The sequence below is a fragment of the Hemibagrus wyckioides genome, linkage group LG15 (genome assembly GCF_019097595.1).
Source record: "Hemibagrus wyckioides isolate EC202008001 linkage group LG15, SWU_Hwy_1.0, whole genome shotgun sequence".
In the NCBI taxonomy this organism is placed as follows: Eukaryota; Metazoa; Chordata; class Actinopteri; order Siluriformes; family Bagridae; genus Hemibagrus; species Hemibagrus wyckioides.
This window is the reverse complement of record NC_080724.1, coordinates 3311894-3337272: the sequence shown is the minus strand read 5'-3', so window position 1 is coordinate 3337272 and position 25379 is coordinate 3311894. Positions and strand designations below refer to the sequence as shown.

The 25379-nt window shown below is 37.4% G+C and overlaps 1 protein-coding gene across 1 annotated transcript; it reads left to right on the top strand.

The window, feature by feature from the left end:
- The first annotated feature begins 1550 nt into the window (after window positions 1–1550).
- Window positions 1551–23683, top strand: oprl1 (opiate receptor-like 1). The gene is made up of 4 exons (XM_058409286.1): window positions 1551–1870; window positions 2163–2382; window positions 20080–20432; window positions 21978–23683. Exons 2-4 carry the CDS (start codon window positions 2174–2176, stop codon window positions 22505–22507), a joined length of 1092 nt encoding a protein of 363 aa, XP_058265269.1. The 5' UTR covers window positions 1551–1870; window positions 2163–2173; the 3' UTR covers window positions 22508–23683.
- The last annotated feature ends 1696 nt before the right edge of the window (window positions 23684–25379 follow it).

Sequence of the window (25379 nt, the reverse complement as noted above, 5' to 3'; positions counted from 1 at the left end):
CACATGCGAGATAAAATTAGCACGGACTTTTACGACATCACGTTCAAGCACACTCAACTGTTCGGCTGCTGGAAACATGTAACACTATAAACAGATGAAATTCTGCACATTATAGTCACGAGTGCCGTCTCCATCTTGGGTTTTTGTTTGTTTTGTTTTGTTTTTTGTAGTAAGGTCTCATGACATTTAAACACCAGTACTGTTAGCATCATTAACACTGTTAGCCAGGTAATTTGGGTGCTTTGAAGCCTAGTTATAATACGATAAACACACAAAAATCAGGCCAAACTAGTTCATAAGAACGATCAAAAGTGTTTTCACTGACCTGTTTTGTCTATGAACTTCAAAGCTTTAGTATTAGCATTATTTGCATTGTTAGTTACATGACAGGCCAATCATCTACTTGTTGTAAATACGGTAGTAAATACATAAAAATTCAGATCATATTGATTTTTGAGAGTGGTTGAGTGCCTGTTTTTCTTAGTACTTGATAAACAAAAGTACAAAAGGTTTCACAAAAGGCTGAATTTTTTATGTGCTTGTGTGTTTATTTCGATCACCTCTATCATTCAACGCGTGTTGTAAAAGCACAGCATGTTTTTATTTAATTTAATTAATTTATTTTTTTAAATCAGAGAATTATCTGACTGTTCTGGGCACTTACTGATTTCAGCAGGTGCAGAAAACAAGAAAACTGACAAGAGGCACATAAATACAATCATTCCAGACCATGACAGTTTTCCAAATGGATTTTCTTATCCACTTTTTGCAAAGGTTGCCGCTTAAACAATTACTATCATTTTTTTTAATGCTCCACATATACAAGTAATACATTAAAAATCCACTATTGCACGTTTGCATGAATTCTTGTCTTTATTTCATCTAACATAGCCTTACTCAGACCCACCTGAACTTTGAAAATCCTTTCCTTTATGTTTGATCCAAAAAATTGTGGAAAGATAGTGAGTGGCTCTTAACATGGCACTTTACTTCAGACAGCACTGATGGGTTTATTATCCCTCACTTATGGAATTTGTTGGTGTTTTAGTTGCCTTATCCCTAATAGCTGAGCACGAGCACCCCCTGTAGATTCTCCATCAGGAAGCAGGGTTTTACTTTCGGGTTTTCAACATATATGTAGATGAAGCAGGTAGAATATATTGCTGAGAATAAATTATGAGCGAGTATTGAAAAGAAATGTTCAGATGCACTGCAATAAACGGATGCACTGAGAATATAATAGTGAAGGCATCCTGCGCGTCATGTCTTTAAGTGCAAATCTGCCATGCCAGGATTCAATGAGATAGATTTGAGATTGAGGTTTTTAACGCAGACATTTTTTGGTTTCTTTCAGAGGTTGGTTAAAAGGAAGAGAAGGTCTGATTTTTCCCCCCATATAATTGTCTAGGCACTTTGTGAGTCACATGTAGCTACAGGTTATAACTAAATATCTAACAAACAAATGTGTGTGTGTGTGAGAGAGAGAGAGAGAGAGAGAGAGAGAGAGAGAGATGCTGACTGCAGATCCGAGGCGCGACTGGAGATTCGCAAGAAGAAGCAAAAACCCATTACTGCACCTCCCCTTCCCCTTGGTACCCGTTGCTGCGCGAGAGAGGGCAAAAAAAAAATAAATAAAAAAATAAAAACCCCACACACCGCTGCTCCCATCCTTGAGTCGTATGCAGTAATCTCGGGATTGCTTTCCGCTAAATTACAAGCGTCTGAAAACCTCACGAGATTGATATCAGATGCATTTAAGCCATTTAACCACTCCTTCTTGGACTCAGATGCATCCGCATGAACATACGTGTTTGTAGTCGTCTCCAGGAGATCCTACAGCTTTAACATTGTTTTTCCTTCCTGCTTCACGGTATGTAACGTTCAAATGAAAATATCTTACTGCAGCGACATTCCTCTGGAAAGCGATCAGGAATGATTCTTTGGAATATGGTGTAGCGTCGACGTTTGCTTCCATGCATGTTAGTTTACAGTGTATTTGCATGCCCGTGTATCGCAGTACTGTTAGTCTCTTTGACGCCTTTGGTGAATTGACAGCAGCCCAATGTATAGGTATATGAGCATGCTGAACGAGTGATTTAATTCGTTATACACGATAAGGTCTCAGGATCTCAGAGCCCTCTTGTTTCACTCTTAACCCACAGGCGTCCCCCAAATGGAGTTCATAAACGAGTCGTTGGGCTTTGGGGATCCGAGGCATATTCGCCTTTATAACGACTCCCTGTACCAAAACAACTTCAGTGGGTTCAATGAAACGGACGACCTGTTCCCGCGTAGCGTGAGGATCACCATCGCACTGGTCTACATGATCGTGTGCACGGTGGGACTCGTGGGGAACTGCCTGGTGATGTATGTCATTATCAGGTAAGAAGCCTATCTGTGTACCCACATGGCTAATTAATAATTGTTTGGAATGAAATAGTTGACAAGATGCAACACACACTTAATGGGGTAAGAAAAATCATTTTGGATTTCACACACACACACACACACACACACACATATATATATATATATATATATATATATATATATATATATATATATATATATGTGTGTGTGTGTGTGTGTCTGTGTGTGTGAAATCCAGAAATCCAAAATGATTTTTCTTACCCCATTAAGTGTGTGTGTGTTTGTGTGTATAAGCCAACCCTGGTGAGAAAAGAAATCCAGCTTGGTCTGAACAGCTACCAAAACACAGGCCAAGCTAGTGAAGCTGGTGTACTATGTTTGCTTATAAACTGAAGAATATAATGTACACCGATCAGGCATAACATTATGAGCAGTGACAGGTGAAGTGAATAACACTGATGATCTCCTCATCATGGCACCTGTTAGTGGGTGGGATATATTAGGCAGCAAGTCAACATTTTGCCCTCAAAGTTGATGTGTTAGAAGTAGGAAAAATGGGCAAGCGTAAGGATTTGAGCGAGTTTGACGAAGGGCCAAATTGTGATGGCTAAGACAACTGGATCTCCGAAACTGCAGCTCTTGTGGGGTGTTCCCAGTCTGCAGTGGTCAGTATCTATCAAAAGTGGTCCAAGGAAGGAACCGTGGTGAACCGGCGACAGGGTCATGGGCGGCCAAAGCTCGTTGATGTACATGGGGAGAGAAGGCTGGCTCGTGTGGTCCGATCCAACAGACGAGCTACTGTTGCTCAAACTGCTGAAGAAGTTAATGCTGGTTCTGTTAGAAAGGTGTCAGAATACACAGTGCAGGACAGGTCAGGGATGTTTTGGCAGCAAAAGGAGGACCAACACAATATTAGGCAGGTGGTCATAATGTTATGCTTGGTTGGTGTATATTTCCCCTCCATTTTTTTTTTTAAATAACTTGAAAATAAATGATGATGTATGAGAAGACCTGCTTCCTTTTTATCAAGGCCTCATCTGATCTTGTTCTTTACCATTTGGTTCATTCTATTTAAATAAAAAAAAATGTTTTTCATTACTACATGGCTACTCACCCTATAACTTATCTGACCATGTTTACAGTTATGTTGTGCAAGAGTAACAGTTTGTTGATTCATTTGTGTGGTTATCAAAGACTTATGAATGATTCATCAGCAAACAGCCCGATTCCCCCTCGCCCCCACCTACACAACATTTGTCTATTTTGTCGAAGGCTGCAACCTCTTCATCCTGCCTTGAAATGTGTGCTTATACAGACGTTGGTCTTTTTGTATGGATTCATTAAATCTGTCTTGTGTGGTTCTTTGCTAACCCATCTTTTTCCTTGTTAATTTGTTGCATATAAATGTGTACCTGCAATATATGCAATAAATAAATAAGTAAGTAAAGAAAGACAGAAAGAAAGAATTTAGACATGCAGATATGAAAATAAATTGAATTTATTTTCTAATTCAAAACGGACTCATGTGAGGTACCTAGCAAACACTGGCATGTGGTTTTCTTATAACATCACACTGAAGTTTCTTTATTTCTGAAACAGAGCTGCTACAAACTTTCACACAGTCATAATATTTGACGTGTAAATGCATGAGTTAACACTTCATTGCAAGGTTTTGGTTTAACTGTAAATCACATACACAGGTGAAATGAATAAGACTGATGATCTGCTCATCATGGCACCTGTTATTGGGTGGGATATATGAGGCAGCAAGTCAACATTTTGTCCTAAAGTTGATGTTAGAAGCAGGAAAAATGAGCAAGTGTAAGGATTTGAGCGAGTTTGACGAAGGGCCAATCTCAAAAACTGCAGCTCTTGTGGGGTGTTCCCGGTCTGCAGTGGTCAGTATCTATCATAAGTGGTCCAACAGGGTGGTGACTGGTGAACAGGGTCATGGGCGGCCAAGACTCATTGATGCACGTGGGGAGCGAAGGCGAAGTATGATTTGCTTCATTTAGGCTTTAATCACTCATTTATTTTCACTAACGGTTGTATTTAATTGAAATGCTAATTCGAGTGTATACATGTTCCTTACAGTTGTTGACATAGCATGCTTATGCATTATGTATTATGGATATGTCTTTGAGTAAATAATAATTATTTTGTATTATATAATAATATAATAATACAATATAATAATGTTGTATTCAAAAGGAGTGATGGAGAAATATATATTTGAAAGGAAAGTTATACTAACAAAGTTGGTCATAAAAATTCTCATTATGGTATGAACGACTATACACATATAAGTGTTTACTATATTGAATATACTGTATATTACAACCTATGTTGACAATTACATATATTTCAGTATACTTTTTCATGCATTACAATATATTCCATTATTCCATAATTCTATCCAGAGCAGAATGGCACATATACCAAAGGTATAAAGGTGTATCTAGTATTTCCAGACCAATCTGGATAAAAAGCCACACAAACCTTGTCACTGTTTTCTGAGCATCCTATGCAATCAGATCAGAGGCACAGGTGATTAAAGCATTTAATCTGAGAGACATTCTTTGTAGGCACAAGGTGGAGTGAGATTTCTAGGCACTGGGAAACATACTTTACTTCCTAATGGACTATTTACCTTAAGTGGATTCTCCATTGTTTTTTAATTTACTTTGTTAACGAATGCATTAATTGGTGTCACTTAAGGTAATCTTGATGTGATGCATCACCAAATCAACTACTGCTACTGCTTGAAAAAATATTGATGGTAATGATGAAAAAACCAGGAAACACAAGTGAAATTGAATAAAACATTTATTACATGACTGACATCTATTAATAAGACTATTCAAGGTAGAGTCAGATTCATAAATATCTGGACATTGGCAGTTATTGTTATTTCAGCTGTCTTTCATACAATATAATGGAGTTGAAATTAAATAATGGATTTTAGCTCAAAGTGTAGACATTCAGTGTGTCAACCTCACTTTTTAATGGACCGTAAGTATCTGGACAAACTAACATAATTCAATTGGCTTATTATAATAATTGGTGGCAAATCCTTTGCAGTCAATGACTGCCTGCAGTCTGAAACCCATAAACATTACCAGATACTGTGCTTCTTCCCTGGTGATGCTCTGCAACGCCTTTACTGCGGTTGTTCTCAATTCCAGCTTTTCCTGCTTGTTCTTGGAGCATTTTGCCTTCAGGAATGCCTTCAGCATGTTCAGTTGGATTCAGTTCAGGTGCTTTACTTGGCCATTTGCAGAACATTCCACTTCCTTATCATATAGAATTCTTGGGTTTCTTTTGAAGCATGCCTCAGGTCATGCATCTGCACTGTGAAGCACCAGTCCAATGGGTTTGGAGCATTTGGCTGAATTTGAGCAGATAATATAGCCCTTTATACTTCAGAATTCACCCTTCCCCACATAATCAATAAATACGTGGGAACCCATTTCATTGGCAGCCATGAAGTGGAGCATTCAGGTCATGAGCATGTTCAAAGCTTCTCTGCATTCTTCTCTTACCTTCATTCTGGTACAAGGTTTTCCATGTTTCTTTTACTGATTTTACAATGGTACAGTTTTATTTTTTTACTAATCTGGACTTAGTGTTTTTGAGGCTTAACAGTGGTTTACATCTTGTGAAAAACCCTTTGTATATACTCTTATGAAGGCTTGTTGATTGTTGATTCTGTATTCTGATCTCGATCTGGCTAACTGTTGTGAAGGTGTTTGTCTTCCTGTCACCCACCATATTTGGTCTTTGTAGTTGTCCAGGTCTTTTGGTGCTCCTGGGCGCACCAGTGCATTTTTTTTTTTTGTATAAGCATGTTTCACACAGTTGATTTGGCAACACTTTTTACCATCTCTCCATATCTGGTATTGACAGCTCTTCGGACTTCATTGGATTTATTGAGCATTAATAGCAGCTGATTGTAAACGCTAATGCCTCAACGATCTCTGTAACGAACTTACAAGTGACAAAATGAGGAAACACCACATACCTGATCTTGGAACATCTACCAGTTGTCTTTTGCTCACTTATAAAAGTGGGAAACACATACTGATGAGCCATATAGGCCATTTTGTGTAAGACCCCACTGTGCTGTCATAATAGCTCTGACCCTTCAAGCTATTCACTCCTGAAGACCTTTAAAGTCTTTATCATGATTATTACGAACATAATGAATGCATATTTACTATTCATTACTGTGTTCTGTTTGAGATTTTTATGAACATGATCAGTTGAAAAATTGGCCTGATTGAATAATGCTATAATTGCTTTGTTGTATTTGTGTCTTAACTACTAAAAAAAAGGACAAAATATATTACTATGTTATTATATTATGTCTTTTGTGACATGAGTAATGGGAGCACTTGCTTATTGTGGCCTAACTTTGACCACAGTCTTGCCTCTTATATAGATGATGATTTGTTTTGCTCATCCGGTGATCCCTCTGTTATCAGACTGCCTGCTGCCAATTAAGTGGCAGGCAGGAGTGGGGGCGGGTGGTGTCTGTAGGTTGGCTCTGGGGCACTGTGGTGTCAGTAGTTGCATAAGATTATTGATAGAGCCTGTGCATTATATACTGATTTTGCAATGGGAGCAGTTACTAATGCTTCTATTACATTAGCAAACTTTAATTGGTACATTTCATTGCTGTTTTCTAAAAGAAAGCGGCGTGAGCCAGAGATCATTAAGCCTGTTCTGTGCTTTAACTGTCTCTGCACGTCTTTTTAAAAAGAGGACATTTTGTCAAACCTATTTAAACCCAGTGAAATCCAGAGTGATTACATGTCTTTGTTACAGACAATACTATCTATTTCAGTAGGTCGCATATCAAAATCAATAAATCCTTAATTGCATTTTCATATAAAACTGTATTTGACTTGAAAAGGCGCAGTTTTTGGTTTAATTCTAGTTTCACACTCAGTGTTTTTTTTGTGGGTTATTTGTTCTTAGCAGTTATTTTAACCAGATCATAAAGATTTATAGTCAATTAGCCAAATTCTTTTTGGAAGGATGTCTGGTTTTCTATTGCACTGCTGTGACTGGACACAGCAGTGAGCTGTGTCTGTTTTAAAATATGTTCCAGATGGCTTTTCTTGCACTACAAAGAAAGTAGAAAGAGTGAAAACAAAACATGTTCACCATAAGTAGCTGAAGTGTAAAACGGCAGTGGCGACAGAACCTCGCTTTAGCAAACCTTAAATGTAGCTAATTACTTAGTTCATGCTCGGTAGTGCATTTATTTCTTTTTAATTGACAGCTTCATGAAACAACTTGAATTGGATTTCAGGGCAAGATTTGTTCACGGTTCTTACGTCTGAAATGAACTTTTGTGGATTTATGAACTTTTCTGCCAGAGATGGTTATGGTGCATCTGTTGCATCTATAAAATGGCTGGTGTACAAGAGCTCATAGTGCTGCTGCTCTCACCAGGACATCACAACCATTTGCACTAATGAACCCTCAGATGGTGTTTTATGGGGTTGCAGATTTATGTCTGCAAGGATAATTTCCCCATGCCGTTCACAGGACCCAGTGCACATGCTTATAATGCGCAATTCTTGCTTTTAGACGGCTGTGTGTGTGTGTGTGTGTGAGCTTGTGTGTGTCCATGCATAAATTGTGTGGCATTCAAGCATTGTATTTGGTGTTCACAGCTGTTTATGTGCAGAAACCAAATGGCATCAGTAATAGTAAATGACATCTTCAGAGTGTCACTGTGTTCTCCAAATCTCACAGAAAACTCTTCAAGGCCATTCTTAAAATTACATTCTAGCATTGTAAAACAGTTATATACACTTGATTCCTGTTTCAAAATAGAAAATGCATTAGACTCTTCTAACAAGACAATGTTAGATGTCTGTTTATGATATTGTGTATATTATCATGGTCATGGTAGAGAGATAGTATACAGTACCTTCCTTCAATTCTGTGTTACTTATTAAGGCGTAATAACAATTTTGCGCCTCTCCCCAACTATAAATTACCTCAGGAGACAACTAAACAACAACAAAGATTTCATTATGCTTTCGTTTTTCCCCAAAAAGTAAAGCAAAAACCAGGTGAGAATCATTAATAGTGAAATTCGCAGCCTCGTGTTAAATGCACAAGATTAGTTCATCATCAAGAAGTGTGACTACCTCTATATAAGCAGAGCTTTTGACAATTTGGTATTCTGGAGCATTTATGTGTGTGTCTTCATCATGCCAAAAAGAAAGGACATCCACTATGACCTTAGAGAAGCAATTGTTGCTGCGCATTGATCTGGGAATGGTTATAAGGCCATCTCCAAACAGTTTGAAATTCACCACTCTACAGTGAGAAGGGTTGTTTATAATTGAAGCGCCTTAAAGACTGAGCATCCTAGGAAATTCAGTCCATAGTCAGGCCACTAAATGCTTAGAGATGTAAAGAAGAACCCAAAAGCTTTTAAGCACATAAAATGCTAGTGTGGTTAGGAGGGAAATTTTTTTTTTTCCCCAAATAGGATACAGCAGTATAAATTAGGTTTGCAGATTTGCATCTGAACAAACACCAAAAGTTGATCAAAAATATGCTCCAAGGTGGAGATGTTTGGTCATCATTCACAGGGCCTTATTTGGCAAAAAAAAGCCCCCCAAAACAGGATATCATCATCTGTATGGCTAGAAGAAAAAATGGCCAAGTCGAAGTCCAGACTTCAATCCCTGTGAGATGCTTTGGTGGGATCTGAAAAGAGCTGTGCATAAATGAATGCCCTCAAACGTATGAACTGTAGCAATGTTGTAAAGAACTGAAGCAATGCTGTAAGTCGGTTCTTATTTTTATGCTTTATACTCTTCATCAGACTGTTGATACATTATTAGACATTAAGACAAAAAGCTTGCTCCAGTATTGTAGTATATGTACTCTTACCACCCAATGGATATACATGCACTCCTATTTTCCTCTGTCAAGCAGTTTCTACATTAACTCCATTAAGACCAAATACCCATCATTGCTTGCATCGGACATGTCATTAAGGGGTCTTATATAATCTTACAGTTCCCCACTGTCCTTGTGATATTTCTGTTTATCTAATCTATCCTGTGCCAGACTTATGCTAGGCCCATTCCATTCTGCCACTCGAGCCAAAACCTAACACAGCGGTATATCTGCTGCATCTCATCTAATAGATACGAACAAATACAATCTCAACAATCTCATCACAGGTGATTCTAGACACAATTGAAGTGCTCCATCTGTTATTTATATATCTAAGCCAGAAGTTTCGCAATATGTATTTTATATCTCGTGTAAGTGTGAAAGTAGTGACGCAGCGGTAAAAAAAAATCTACAAACTCCTCCCCTTTTTTGTGATTGCTATTTTTGAACCTAGCAAAACACAAAGAACAAAGCTTTCCATAATCTTTGCTCACGACACAAGTTCTCTTGCCACCTGCTGCCACCCAATCTCTTTGCTCACTGCTGGTGGAGAATTAAAAGTCATCCCCTCATGAAGCTTATAACTGATTGGAGCTGCAGCTGCACATTTTCATTTGGTCTCTTCTCTACTCTTCATGCCTCAAAGTAACACAGAAGAACTTTGGAAGATGAATGAATTACAGATGAGATAGAGCTATCGGGATGTCTTAAAATTAAACTGCTCGGCGTATGTTTGGATAAGTGTTCACTAATATTTTTGTGCTCTTTTCCCACCTTACTAAGGTATTACTAAGTACTACTTACTAAGTATTCATCTTAGTGGAATTTTTTTTGCTGTTTTGTTCATCCTCAAATACCTGACAATTATAATTTTATTCTCGTTACTTGATATCCGTATACTCAGAATACAAAAATCACATTCGTACAATTTCTGCGAACAGACCTGAAACCACTTTGAACCTGTTTTCATTGTAAATGGTTTGCTTTGTTTTGGGGAATTGCAGTTATTTTAACCTAAATACAAATGAAAAAAATCTAATATATTATTGTTGTTATAGCAACGGCGCATTCTTATAAACTTTACAATGCGGACAATGAAAATAATCGGAGGGGCATAGTTTTGTAGCGGATTGCAAAACAAGTTATTTAACTAAAATGTACTAACGGGTATACTTATGTTTTCTGTAAAAAGATCCTTGCTTAGCATTTATAGAAAGACTCTCATGTACTTTCCTGGTTTCTTAGTAACATAGAAGACTTTTTTTGTTCTATTAGCTTCAAGGTAAAACAAGAACAAGTGACTGGTGAGAGACTGTTTATAGCTGTTATGGTATAGGAGTGGGTGATATTTTTCAGATGCAGTTGCAATTAACAGCTTTAATAAAAATCAGCTTTAATAAGATCAAGGTCAAAAAACAAGCTTAGCTAGACAAAGGCAAAATACATGAATCAAGACACAGGCTAGGGATCAGATATCCCGGAGAAGACTTGGTAAAGTTCAGGTACACTTGACAAAACTGAGCGTTTTCTTTGCAACTGGACAAGGAATGAAAGTCTCTTTATAAAAGGTTGAGTGTAGGGAAAGGTTCCTATGTGCTTAATAGTCATGTGATTGGGAGCATGTGAGCAGTGTTGTTTTCTGTCGAGTGCAGTCCACTTATCTGGAGGATACTCTAAATAATCTAAGGCCAATGATATGGTGGATTGCATTTATTTATGGGGATGTCTCAGGGATCAGAGCTTTGTAATGGTCAGTAAAGAAGCCTTTACTAGAGAGGACTAGGATATTGACTTCACGGGGCCTGTGTAAGCTCTATGTTTTTGTTCTAAACAAATAAAAAGAAAGGATAGTAATGGATGATGCATAACAGTAAATATAAATTGTTGAAGTTATTTTTGTTTAATGAACAAATGCTAATATCTGTGTTATATGACAAATGGAACAATTCAGGACATACTGTGCTCTGATTAGGAAAATAATCAATTACGCATCATGTGAAACTACTCCTGTGGTTTTTTACTAAAAGAGTATTTGCTAAAAGATTTGTGCATGCTTTAAGATCTGTGTAGCACTACGATAATAGCACCGCGTTTTCAAACTGCTCCATGGCCTGTTGTGTTACTACATAAAAAGAGTACATGCTCCTTAATATTACAGGTTTTTTGGGATTCATTAAATTATTTCACCTTTACATTTGCTCTACTTTTAGTGTGATATAGCAACCAACAAAACTATCCAAGCAAAAAAAAAAAAATTTTTAATTACAATAACCTGGTTGAATAATAAGCCTGGTATAATGGGGCATGTGACTGTGCTGAGAATGACCCAATCACACTTAAATTCATGTCAAAGTAATTACCATAAGCTGAATTATGCATGCTTTAAGATCTGTGTAGCACTATGATAACATGTTTTCAAACTGCTCCATGGCCTGCGACAATACACAGCCCAAAGCATGTGCAATTTTGCTATACTGGACAAGGGTGCATAATGTCATACATCCCAACCCCAGAGCATGGTCAATTATTCTCATTTGGCATGGTCACGTGTTTTTTTTCTGTTGTGGTTTTTTCAAAATGTTATTCAAGTCAAATGTGATGAAGCAATAGAATAAAGACATTTACTACCATTAAATGGTGAAAGAAGAGGAACCCGTAGGGCTTTCTACCTCAGAAGAGGCATAAAGACTTTTTTAAACTAATATTGTTATAGTGGATTATACTGGGCTATGTGCCAGCATAAGCTTTTTTGCTGGTTACATAATACTGTTGTGTTGCTAAAGTAGATATAAAAAGAGTACATGTGCCTTAATATTACAGGTTTTTTGAGAAATTCATGTCAAAAGTAATTACCATAACCTGTTATTAATTGGCTGTTGCTGATTAACCCCAAACCAAGATCTCTATAGGACTTTCTTGACATCTTCTTAGCTTGTGAAATATGAACAGGATCTTATTTTGGAAAGGTATGGATCAGGAGTGGAGAAGTTTCCAAAACGTTAAATGTACCATGGGACACTGTGAAGGTCTTGATTAACAAGAAGAGAAAATTGGAATATTTGGCAAATCCTGGTCATGTGCAAACAATCGCTTATTTTGCGAATTTTCACATGTCTGTTCCATTCAAAGCCAAATCCTACTGAAAACCTGTGCAGTGCCTTGAGGTGGGCTGTGCACATGCAATCTCCTCACAATTTCGCAATAAAGAGTTGAATAAAATTAAGAACTCAAGATGTGCTACGCTGGTAGACTCCAAAATAGAGTGTTGTATTAAAAAGAATGTTTGTTCACTTATGCAACCAGATTATTGTGTTTGTTCTTTTTGTATTTTCTATTTGTTTTTCACTTGAATTTTGTTGCTTGCTATGTCACGTTAAATGTGGAAATAGATCTTATGAAATAGACGATGTATCTATGTTTTGTTTTTTTTTTTACAGTAGTAAAATCTGCTTTTTAAACCTGTGTTTTGCAGATCTTTTTTAAATATATATACTGTATTTTGATTGGGCACAAACCTATTTCTTTCCATTTGTATGTTGTTGCCATTGCATATTGCTTTGCGCTTAGATTAGATTTTCTGCAAATTTATGACCCAAAACATCATCAGATTTTCACTTAAGTTCTAAAAGTAGACAAGTGAACCCAATCAAAGAAATCAGACAAAAATATTCTATCAGGAAAAATGCTCCAATATTACATATCTGACAAGCATTGCTAATTATTTATTTAAATAATAGGGATCTGATCTTCACAACATGTGTTTGTGGAAGTTTATCATGGCACAACCAAAGGAGATTTCTGAGAACCTCAGAAAAAAGAATTGTTGTTGCTCATCAGGCTGGAAAAGGTTACAAAACCATCTTAAAAGAATTTGGACTTCATAAATCACAGTCAAACAGATTGCATAAAAATGTGAAAAAAAAATGAAGACCTTTGCTACTCTCGCCAGAAGTGGGCAACCAACAAAGATCATTCCAAAAACAAGACATTTGTTTGGTCACTAAAGGCCTCTCTTATGTAGGCTTATGTTAAGGTTGTGAGTCAACCATCAGGAGAACAATGAACAACCTTGGTGTGCTTGGCAGGGTTGCAAGGAGAAAGCCACTACTCTCCAAAAAGAACACTGCTGCCCATCTGAGGTCTGAGATCATGTGGACATGCCTGAGGAATGTTGGAAAAATATTTTGTGGTCGGATGAGACCAAAGACTAAAACATTGTATTCCAGCATAAGAACCTTATACCATCTGTGAAACATGGTGGTGGTAGTATCATGGTTTGGGCATTTGTATTGCTGCATCTGGAACAGGAAATTATCTGTCCATGAACTGAATCTCAAGGGAAAATGGGTCATACACCAAGACAACGACTGAAACACACACGTCAGAATACCAAAGGATGATTAAAGAGGAACAAAGTTATAGTCAAAGTCCTGACAATCCAATAGAAATGTTGTAGAAGGTCCTGAAGCAAGTAGTTCATGTGAGGACACCCATCAACATCCCAGTGTTGAAGCTCTTCTGTGCGAAGAAATGGGATCAAATTCTTCCAAGAATTTGTCGTGCAGGACTAATCAACAAATAATTTCTTGCAGTTATTGCTGCACAAGGAAGTCACACCAGATACCAGAACCTTGAAAGGAAAGGTTCACATACTCTTGCTACTCACAGATAATACTGGTATACTTGTATACTTTTGGGGCTTGTGTGAAAATCAGATGATGTTTTGGGTCAGAAATATAGAAAATTCTAAACCTTCAAGCACCACTGTACATACCAACCTGCACATATATATCCAGTTTGCTTCAAACCTATATGACAAATCATAAATTACAAATTTCAGTAAACTAGCTCTACCCCTCTGAATTGATTGATATGGGACACTTATACTGTGTACAAATGACAACATGTTTTGATAATAATAGAGGTACACTCTCTCCCTAGTAGTTCAACATCAATATTATGAAGTATATTTAGCAAACTATGCAAATTATCAAAAATTTGTTAGCTGAATCATACAAAAGGCAAGTGTATATAGGTTCAGCAATAGAATCGTGGTATGTATAAACAAACGAACAATATAACTAGCTAACTAATTAATTAAATACTTAATTAAATGCTTCGTTCAAGACTCTCTCATAATCAGTTTACCCATGATAACCTATTACCACAAAGTTTTTTGGCAAAAAGAACGTTAAGCTTCTATGTGGTAATCAATAAATGTTATGGCTGCCGTTCCTTTCGGAGACCAGACATTTCCCAGCCAGACTACCAGAGGGCAGCCCTATACACACGTCTGAAATTCTTCTTCTGTTTTCCATTTCCCCTCATTAGCATGCTCATCTGTTTTGTGTTATGTCATTAGTCACCCTATTTAACGTCCTTTGTTTCATCCTGTCTTTCTCTAGTGACTGCTGATGTTAACACCTAGCTGTTATTTTGTCTCCCATAGCCCTAAATCCTAGTCTTTGTGTTTAGCATTGAGCTATATAAGTGTAAAACATATAAACTATACATGTTCATGTACAGACTTTTTAGGGTTTTATGGTTCTTGGCAAGAACTGGCCACTAGGCTTGAAGATTTTGTGCAAGGAATAACAGTTCAACGTCTTCGTGCTGAGAGCGATGACTGGCTTGACAGTTGATTTCATTTGCCTTGTACAATTTTAGTTCATCTCTGCCAGCAGGCTAACAAAACACAGCAATATCATGTCATGCGTTTTCTACTTTGGATTCTTAACCATGGGCACATTGCAACGAGAAATGTGGAAATATTTTCCACCATGTACATGTGTCACACAGGCAATGGCACCTGTCTTACATGCATTCATACAGCTCATGCTGCAGCACATTATAATTCCAAAGCACAGCACAAATTGACTGCAATTATGAGGGATTTTCATGCAGTTGCAGATTTTCACCTGTAATTGGGAACTAATGGCCATAAAATCATCCATTTTAAAAGGAGCTTTAAAAGCACATCTCTGTGCACAACTTAGAAAATAAAGGATTTATTAACATCCACTGTTTACAGACTACATATGCATGTCTAATGCATACCAATTTTCTAGTGATTACTGTCTTACACACGGAATTAGAACCTGATAACTGACACCAAATACTACAGAAACATTTTAAAGTGTAAAGTTGTTTTTGCTGCAGGAGCTGATAGTAATCCTTTGGAGTTTGGGGCACAAATTCACCACAGTATGGAGGAAAAAAAGGTGGCAGAAATTGCATTTGTAGAGAAATTCCATATTTCTAACATAGCAAAAACCTTTTATAGTGTTTATAGCTGTAACTATGCCAAGAGGGAAATCTTAGGCTGCATTTATGTGTGGCTCGTGAACATAGATTTTGCTGGGGCAGCATTATTATTTTACAAACAAAATGACATTAATAGGCATTCACACTTTATAGACTATAGACTACTATATGGAGAATTTTGAGAATGTGCAGTTCAAGAATGTAGTCATCCAGCAACTAACAGCTCGTTTTGAGTGGTTTTAGAAATACCTCTTTGTCATTGTTTCATGTGAAAGGTGAAAGCAAGTATCATTGGGTTGACAGCAAAATTTTCCACTTAAGTTCATCTCAAAACTTGCCACAAAACTCGTAATCCTGCGTTCTCTCTTCCAGTCTTTGCTATATTTCTTAAATTAAAAATAGTTCTTTATATCATGGACACACTTTCCACACTTATACTTTGCTTTCCTTTCAGAAATTTATTAGAGCATTGACTAAGTGGTCAGAAACTGTATTATCATTTGTTATAATTTGTTGATTTTCTCACTGAAGCATTTTTTGCAATGCACATCACACACTGCATTTTAATCCACGGTAGCTGGGGTGTTTAAAATGTGATCCAATGTGTTTCACTGCTGCATTTAATTGTTGTATTGAATATTGAAATCGATTATCTATTGAATGCGATTAAAATCACAATCTGTATATACACTGATCAGGCATAACATTATGACCACTGAGAGGTGACGTGAATAAGACTGATGATCTCCTCATCATGGCACCTGTTAGTGGGTGGGGTATAATAGGCAGCAAGTGAACATTTTGTCCTCAAAGTCGATGTGTTAGAAGCAGGGTAAATGGACAAGCGTAAGGATTTGAGCGAGTTTAACGAAGGGCCAAATTGTGATGGCTAGACCACTGGATCAGAGCATCTCCAAAACTGCAGCTCTTGTGGGGTGTTCCCGGTCAGCAGTGATCAGTATCTATCAAAAGTATTCATTACGTCCTGTAAGTAAGTCCTGTTGGTATCTTTTAAGTCCTGTAAGTTGCAGGGTGGGGCCCATGGAGCGATCTAGTGAAGTCCGTGCTTCGACTGGTCAGGGCTGTTTTGGCAGCACAATGGGGACCAACACAATATTAGGCAGGTGGTCATAATGTTATACCTTATCAGTGTATGAAGATTGTGCAGCATGCCGTTGCATCGCAGAGTTATACAAGAATAATACTCATGGAAAACCCTAAAATGAAGCCTACGGCATCTGTTCAATGTCCCACTGTCAGTGTTTTTATTAAGCTTTGCTGTAATTACAGCTGGCAAAAGTTCATCTGTTCTCATATCCCATGGTTATTTGATACAGTTGTACATTTATTAGTTTTCTGTGATTAAAAAATGAATCACAGTATCATCGTCACTGTCAATGTGTGGGCCATGTGTGTGTCATTGATTACTGGACAAGTTGCTTTCACGACACAACCGATGTGTGTGAAGTAAGTGTGTGAATAAATCAGTTATAAATAATGAAGTATATGCGATTTTTTTTTTTTGTCACATTCATTAACAGCTGATTGAGTTCTAATAAAGATGCCCAATAAAAAGTTCTCCTTTTATGGGCCTCATAATGTTACCTCATAACAGCTTGTTACATTTGCACTCCCTCTCCACAATATTAGCACCTTTGCACATGGTTGTGAGACTCTTATTTTGTGTGTGTTCCATGATCACGAACACAGCGCCTGTCTTTTGTTTATTGGAGAATACTATCTGTCTTGACATGGCTTGCATTCAACTACTTATTAGCCTATTAGCTAGCTGCTGATTAGTGTTCAGTAATGTAATACTGATGTTCTCTTTTCAAGCAGCTCTAAAGCATTATGATTTGTCTACTGTCTTAAACCTTTGTGACATTTTAAGCTTGATGAATCAACAGGTTGTGTCATATTGATGAAGGATTTTAGTCTGCTCATTAAAATAAGTGCGTTTATCGGATAAAGCCGATCACTCAGAATAACTCCCACCTTCATAACGAGCTTAACAGAGCGTGCGAATTTTAAGCATTTCGTTTATTCAATTGAAGCAGTAACTGTATCTGACACGTGTATTCTGATCAGAGCGGTTGTGTATTATTTAGAATCTTGCTTCTTTTATAACTTTCTTTATTTCTTTTAGACATGTGAGACAAAGTGTATATATCACATATAGATCACACCTTTCCTTCGTTTTGATGAACATTAACAGGAGCATTGCATTTATTTATGTTTGTAATTTACTGCTAAGGTTTATTTTGCATATGAGAAGACTTTTATTTTTTCAAAAGGATATGAATTGGATTAAAAACATTAACCCAGATTGGTTCCTTGTGCTTTTGTTGTTTATTTTGCTGATTAGGTTTCTCTGGACACAGCTTGGCTCTTTATTATAACCCCAGTAGATCATTCAGATCTCATATCCTCTTTCATCAGCTCCCCCCTTTTGTTCCTTCTTTAGCAGTCGCTAATGACCTTAGACCAGCCCACACATGCAGACCATGTCTGTAGATACCCAAGAAGCATGTTGGGAATAAATCTTTCAAAGAGAGATAGAAAGGTGTTTTGCGTAGGTGTTGCTCTGTATTTTGTTTACATTTACTAACAAGGTTATTGTTAAGTAGTAGCATGATAATCAGATATATCTGTATATTGTATATTCCTACAGAGCTGTTCTTGTTTGTTATTTTCTGATGGATAAATAATCGATTAAACTGAAAACCTTACCGTGTTATATTTTAGGAAGTATCTGTAAACATATGCATACACCTGTATAATTTTTTAGTATATAACGTTGTATAATTTAATAGATTGTCATTAAGGTTAAATAATATACAGTATAGAATACACCCCGATCAGGCATAACATTAAAATCACTGTATTGGAAGAGGGAAAACTTAGCAAGTGTAAGGATCTGACAAGGGCTATATTGTGAAGTTTAGACAATTGGGTCGGAGTATCTCACAAATAGCAGTTCTTGTGGTCAGTGCAATGGATAGTACCTTCTAGAAGTGGTCCAAGAAAGTACAACTGGTGAACTGGTTTATTGATGCTTCAGGGAGCAAAAGCTAGTCCGTTTTGTCCGACCCCAAAGAACACATAAGTTACAATTTTAATATTATTATTATTATTATTATATTGCACATTAGAGTAGCCAATGGTTTGGGACATGTACACGTACACTTAGACACATAGACAAATTCCATGTCCACCTTTTTCTCCTAGTCTGTCACATTTTGTTTCATAAAGATGGTTTATGATTGGAAAGATGCTCATCTATAACTGATGATGTCCTTTGAATTCACAATCACACTTCCCCAAGAAGCTAAAGGTGAGAAAGGGATGAACAAAAAAGTAGAGAAGAGAGAGGATGAGAACAATAAAACGTGTATGATGATGTAGTCATAAAAAGTTACTCATAAAAATGTGATTCCTCAGCTTTCATCTGCATTAGAATAGAACTCCACCAACTCATAGAGACTGATGCCAAATAGAGTCAGTCCAGGAAATTACTTGGAAATCAAAGCAGATTTTCCAGGCAACTGGTTTATGAAATAGAGTTATCTTGTTAAATGCCAATTGACTGTAATGAAAGCCTCACAATCTTTTCCAGTTACTCATACCTGAATGTTGCTATCCATTGCTTAAATGCAGAATGCACTGTATAACATATTATACAGAATGTATACTGGTCAGCATCTTGTGTATCTGTCCTGTAATGTTATGTTTTGTACTGTATCTTTCGTTGTCTTTTTGTCCTGCACACGTTGCTGCACTTTATATGGCTAGGACAACTTACTTTTAGCTCTGTGTTGTTTTGTAGCACTGTATTGTTTTATATAGCACCATGGTCCTGGAAGAAGCATTGTCTCATTTCACTGTGTACTGCGTCAGCTATATATGGTTGAAATGACAATGAAAGCTACTCCACTTGACTTGACTTGACTTGAGAATGAGCCAAAAGGTTAACGCAAATTATATATTCAAGCTAAGAATTATAATATTGAAAGGATATATTAGCTAAGCTCTGTATGGCTGCAAAATATATTTAAAAATATATTTAAATCATTTATTTAGTTATAATAAAAGAAATGCCATGATGGCTGGTCTCTGCATAGCCATAAGCCATAAATGCAAATGCTGATGGATGCTTACACTCATGAAGGAAACGATGTTTAATGATGGTCCATCCATCCGTCCGTCCGTCCGTCCTTCCATCCATCCATCCATCCATCCATCCATCCATCCATCGAAAACTGGTATATAAATCAGCTCTATTTGCCATGGTATCGTCTTTCAAAGTTGAAATGGCCATTTCCCACTTTGAAAGTTTGAAACTTTTCTAAATCTTGTGGAAATTTAGTTTGGTTTGGTTTATGCAATCATTTAAACACAACGTTACAAGGACCTTTGCAATATCTGCTTATATTTTTGTGTGCTTGACAATTGTGAATTAATGGAACCTGCATAATTCTTGTCCTTACTCTTTATCTCAATCTATTTGGCTATCAGGTACACAAAGATGAAGACAGCCACCAATATCTACATCTTTAACCTGGCTTTGGCTGACGCACTGGTCCTGGCCACACTCCCTTTCCAGGGCACAGATGTGTTTTTAGGTTTCTGGCCCTTTGGCAATACTTTGTGCAAAGCAGTGGTATCCATCGACTACTACAACATGTTCACTAGCGTCTTTACCCTCACTGTGATGAGCATGGACCGTTACGTGGCTGTGTGTCATCCTGTCAAAGCTCTGGATATGAGGACGCCCCACAAGGCCAAGGTAGTCAACATATGCGTGTGGCTTCTGGCCTCTGCCATTGGGGTGCCAGCCATGGTGCTTGGAGATATTGAGGATGACCATGGTAAGTGTGTGTGTGTGTGTGTTTGTGTATAAATTCAGCTGTGTTGAGTAGAAATACATTTATATAATTACGGCATACCTTTAACTTGTGACTTTTGCTTTCTCCATCAAAAATATGTTCTAACACAAATAGGTCAGGGAACTGTCATGCTAACGCTAAGACTGTTAAAGAAGAGTTAGTACAACAACAGAATTCTAAGGCTCTTATTGCTTACCGTAGTGCTTCTTTTCTTCAGTCTTTGTTTTAAGCATGTCTTAAATCATGCCTATTTTTGTGTGGAGTAGTAAATCAAGCATGGCTCGACTCTCAGAAATATAGTGTATATTGTCATAAGTACATCAACTGCAAAGTGTCTCATGTTTAAAGGGTTATATTTAACGTAGCACCAGCTGAAACAGATGCATTATAGGGCATGTGAACAGCACTTGGGTATACCTGTGACAACCTCAGACTGTCCTTCTGATGAAGTGCTATTGAAATTTCTTTTCCTTTTGATTTTCTTCCTCCTGGTCAATTATCATGAGTTGTAGCATTCTGAATTCTTACATGCAAGAGTGTTGTAGGGCCATTGTATAAAAAGATCAATGATGTATTTGATTATTCATTCATGACTGGATTGTTTTTTGTGAATAAAATCACAGAATGAGATCAGAAAATTTAATACCAGAGCCTTCTGTGGCCTGGAGTCCAAGATTTCTGGTTAGAAAAAACGGCTTGATGATTCTTGAATGCTCTGAATCGCATGACCCAAATCTTTTACTCCTTGAATTTTTTTTCACCTGAGTTGAATTTCTGACAGCTTGAATGACATTTAAATGTAAACCTCAAATTTGCATCGTTTCCACCAAGGCATTACAAATTTCCAACTATTTTTCCTCACAAAGCATTACAATTTCATGTTCAGATTCTGGTGACTTTGATTTTCTGCTTTCCCTATTTTTATGTGGTTACATACAGTATAATACACGTTGCCACTGTTTGGTCCTTGAGCAAGGCCCTTAACCCTCCAGGGGCGCTGTATCATGGCTGACCCTGCGCTCTGACCCCAACCTCCAAGGATGGGATATGCGAAGAAAGAATTTGACAGTGCTGTAATGTATATGTGACAAATAAAGGCTAATTCTAATTCTATAATTCAACATTAAATTAAACAGTGAATTAAACATTGGGCCATTGTTCACTTAAGCTCTTTTACAAAAGGTGCTAAATGGGTCTCAACAGACAGTAAGTCAATTGGTCATGTTTCTAACACGATGCCCACAGCTGTTTGTGTAGCTGATATTGTTTTGTCCCTAAAATAGAACATAAACATTTTGGAATATTGAAAATTGAAAATAACAAACTGTACTAGGTTTCACTTTATTACCTTGCAATAGTGTATTTATTAATAACATGCATTTTGTTTCCTAATTTAAAAAAAAATAATATAATATAGTTAGTCATATTCTGAAACACTACATTGTCATAACACAACCTTTTTAAGAATGTTTGTTTGCTTGTTTGCTATATATTTATTGATTTTTCCATGTGACTTACATTCTGCAGGAATCGAGTGCATCTTGGTCCTGCCAGATCCTCGCAGTTATTGGGACCCAGTGTTCGGGACATGTGTGTTCCTGCTCTCCTTCCTCATCCCAGTGGCCATTATTAGTGTGTGTTATAGCCTGATGGTGAAGCGCCTGCGCAATGTGCGCATTTTGTCTGGTTCCAAGGAGAAAGATCGCAACCTACGGCGCATCACGCGCATGGTGCTGGTGGTGGTGGCAGCATTTGTGGTGTGTTGGACACCCATCCAGATTATGGCACTTGCACAGTCACTGGGTGTCAACCTGGGCAGTGTGCACACTGTGGTGCTCATGCACTTCTGCATTGCACTTGGCTATGTCAATAGCAGCCTAAATCCAGTGCTCTATGCTTTTCTGGATGAGAACTTCAAGCGCTGCTTCCGTGAGTTCTGCCAACCACCATCACCTTTCAGCCTGGATGCGCAGCAGCAGTCAGGCCGCATGCACAGCGTGGCGAGAGATATCCCCTACAACTGCAAAACAACAGAGGCGAACAGTAATGCCGCATGACTAGGCGTGGAGCTGCCCCTGGTCAGCCCGGAACAGCCACCAAATCCAGGGACAGGACACTCTAACTCAGAGCTCACTCAGATCACCGTTCTATAGCACTGTCTGCATAGTGGAGTGGAGGAATGGAATGGACAAGGACCCAGGGTGGGGTCAAAATCAGTGACACACCTAATCTTGGGGACAAAGGGGCTCACTTTTTAGTCTTGTGCTGATTAGGTATTAAAGTCTTCATTTTTTGCTTGATTTTTTTTAAACAATCATCTCTTTGTCACTTGCTGGTGACACTAAAGAGATGCTTTTGAGTATTGTCAGCATTGAGTGTTTATTTCAATGGGACTACCTTGCCTTAAATAGATTATAAACTCTGTCAAAGTCAAGTCGAAGCCTGAGTGACATGGGTGGAGCTTAACTCACATGCTTTTAAAATTGTTACCTTCGGATTGAACCACATTCCATTTAAAACATATAAAACAGAGACTTCACTGTTAAAGTCAGATGTATATTTCTTTAAAATCGCTATGATGAAAAGCCTGTTTTTCCTGCAACATAAAGAAAAAAGATATTCTTTTGCAGTTTTGTGCTCTAGCGTAATTTGTACAGAAGGTAAAAAAAATATATAGTGCATACAGTGTTATATTAATCAGTGCATACAATGGAGTTAATTAGCATGAGTCTTAGTATTCCTACTGTCATCTGTCAATCATACCTCTGATATTCTTGAATGTTTTGAGTGTACCCAGCATCTTGGTTCGCTACCTCGTGTCACGGTGAGTCAGAAACAAGGAGTAAGCTTTCTCATCAGTTTACATCAATGACCACTGAATGTCAAATGACTTTTTTAAAGAAGCCAAAAAACAAAACAAAAAAGTTATAGAAAGGTAGAAAGGTTCTCTGAAGAGTAGTCTAGACAAGACACTGTAAAAGCTTCTTCATGTATGCTGTATTTAATGTTGTAATGATTTGTTCACTTGCTGAAACGTATTGGTTTACTTGTTTATTTATGGAATTATTTATTGATCAAGAGAATTGTTGGACAAACAAATGCTGACGTCATCATGTAAGTTATCGCTTTGGGGTCTAAACGGTTACTATATTCTGAGGTTAATATCGCAAATTCTATCAATTTTTTCCTCTGTGTGTGCATTAAATGACGTATTAAATGGTACTGCAAAGATCTGTTCCACTTTTTTTTATAAAGCTGGTTTTCTTTTTACCCACTGAGCAGCAAAAACAAAGAGCAAATGAAGGCTTTTGTGTGGCCGACATATGAACAAAACTGAAAGAAAAAGAAAGAAAGAAAGAAAGAAAGAAAGAAAGAAAACATCAGAGGTCCAGCAGGCTAGAGTGCTCTTAACAACTATACACTTTACTGCCTCTACTGCACATGGGGTCTATACCAGTGCCTTTGTATAAACACAATACTAAAATGGTGTTTTCCTTTAAATAGGGTTAAAAGTCTTGTCTTTTTTTATTTTTTTTTGCTGCGTGTGTACCATGTAACTCACTTCACTCACCTACCTGAATATGACAGAAGACCTTTTTTCTCTGACATAAGGTAGGAAGAAGTCCAAAAGTATTGTTAATATATACATTAGGAAAGTATTCAGAATCTGGCTATGAACATTCTTATGCTTTATTGTCTGTGTGCCCCATTAAAATGCAAGTCATCAGTATGAAGTCAAATACTCTGATCTTGCCAGACTTTTCTTTAGCAGAGGTGTCTGTTGTCTGAAGTCTACACAACCACATTTACATTTCCACACCAGTGCTTGCCTTTAACACTGAAAAATTCCAAGAAGAACAGATGGGCAGCCTCCCATCTGTTGATTGCAATTTCTACAGCAACATTAAAACAGTCTCAGTGTGCATTAGGCCAGTTTACAACAAAACCAGATTTCTTAATTTATTGTATGCTGTGCCTCATTTTTGCATGATAAACTGAAGTATATTTAAAATTAGATTAGGCAGCAATGTGATAATTGGGCTAACTGTAGTGGCAGTAATGTGGATAGTCGTTAAGGGCACTCTAGCCTGATGGACCTCTGATGTTTCATTTATCCATATATTCATTTTCTATACCCACTTTATTCCTAATTAGGGTCACGGGGATCTGCTGGAGCCTATCCCAGCGCACACTGGGTAAAAGGCAGGGGTACACCCTGGACAGGTAGCCAGTCCATCACAGGGCCACACATATAGACAGACAACCACACACACAAACCTGGGATTCAAACCCAGGACCTTCTTGTGGTGAAGCAACAGTGCTAAACACTAAGCCCCTGTTCCATTTACATTTATCTGAAATTTCTGTGTTTCTTTCTTTCTTTCTTTCTTTCTTTGACAGGCTTCCATGAAAATACAAAGAAAAAAAAAATCTGCAGTATAAAACTCTATAACTCCACAGTGTATATAATCACAAAAACATGGCCTAAGGAAATAGTTTTAGCTTTGCAGAGATCCACTACCTTTACACATGCATACAGAATCTTGTGCCTATGAATCTGTTAAACCAGTGAATCTCTACAAATGCTGGAGTCCTGAATGGCCTATAAATTTTTAACAAGGCCTTGCTGTGGAACATTTTTAGATTTGAGTGTATGATATATCATTTATTATATCTTTCATATTATTCCACATCACATTGGCCAGGTCACATAAACATCCGTTTTTTTGTAATACTATAAAAGTGAAAAAGCTATCATTTATATAAATGCTTTAGTTTTATCTGATGAAATCTCTGCACATTTCATTAGTTTCTTTTTGTGTTTAATTTAATGTTTTTGTCACTAGTGAAACAGCAAATTGTGGAACACACTATTCTAATTTTAGATCACACAGATTTTGTAAGATCTACATGCAAAAATGAGTCAAG

What these genes read in the sequence shown, in the direction of transcription:
- oprl1 (XM_058409286.1), top strand. Translation starts at nt 2,174, where the DNA reads ATGGAGTTCATAAACGAGTCGTTGGGCTTTGGGGATCCGAGGCATATT. An exon ending in GTGATGTATGTCATTATCAG is followed by an intron (nt 2,383 to 20,079) that starts GTAAGAAGCCTA and finishes TTTGGCTATCAG; the next exon opens with GTACACAAAGATGAAGACAG. An exon ending in AGATATTGAGGATGACCATG is followed by an intron (nt 20,433 to 21,977) that starts GTAAGTGTGTGT and finishes TACATTCTGCAG; the next exon opens with GAATCGAGTGCATCTTGGTC.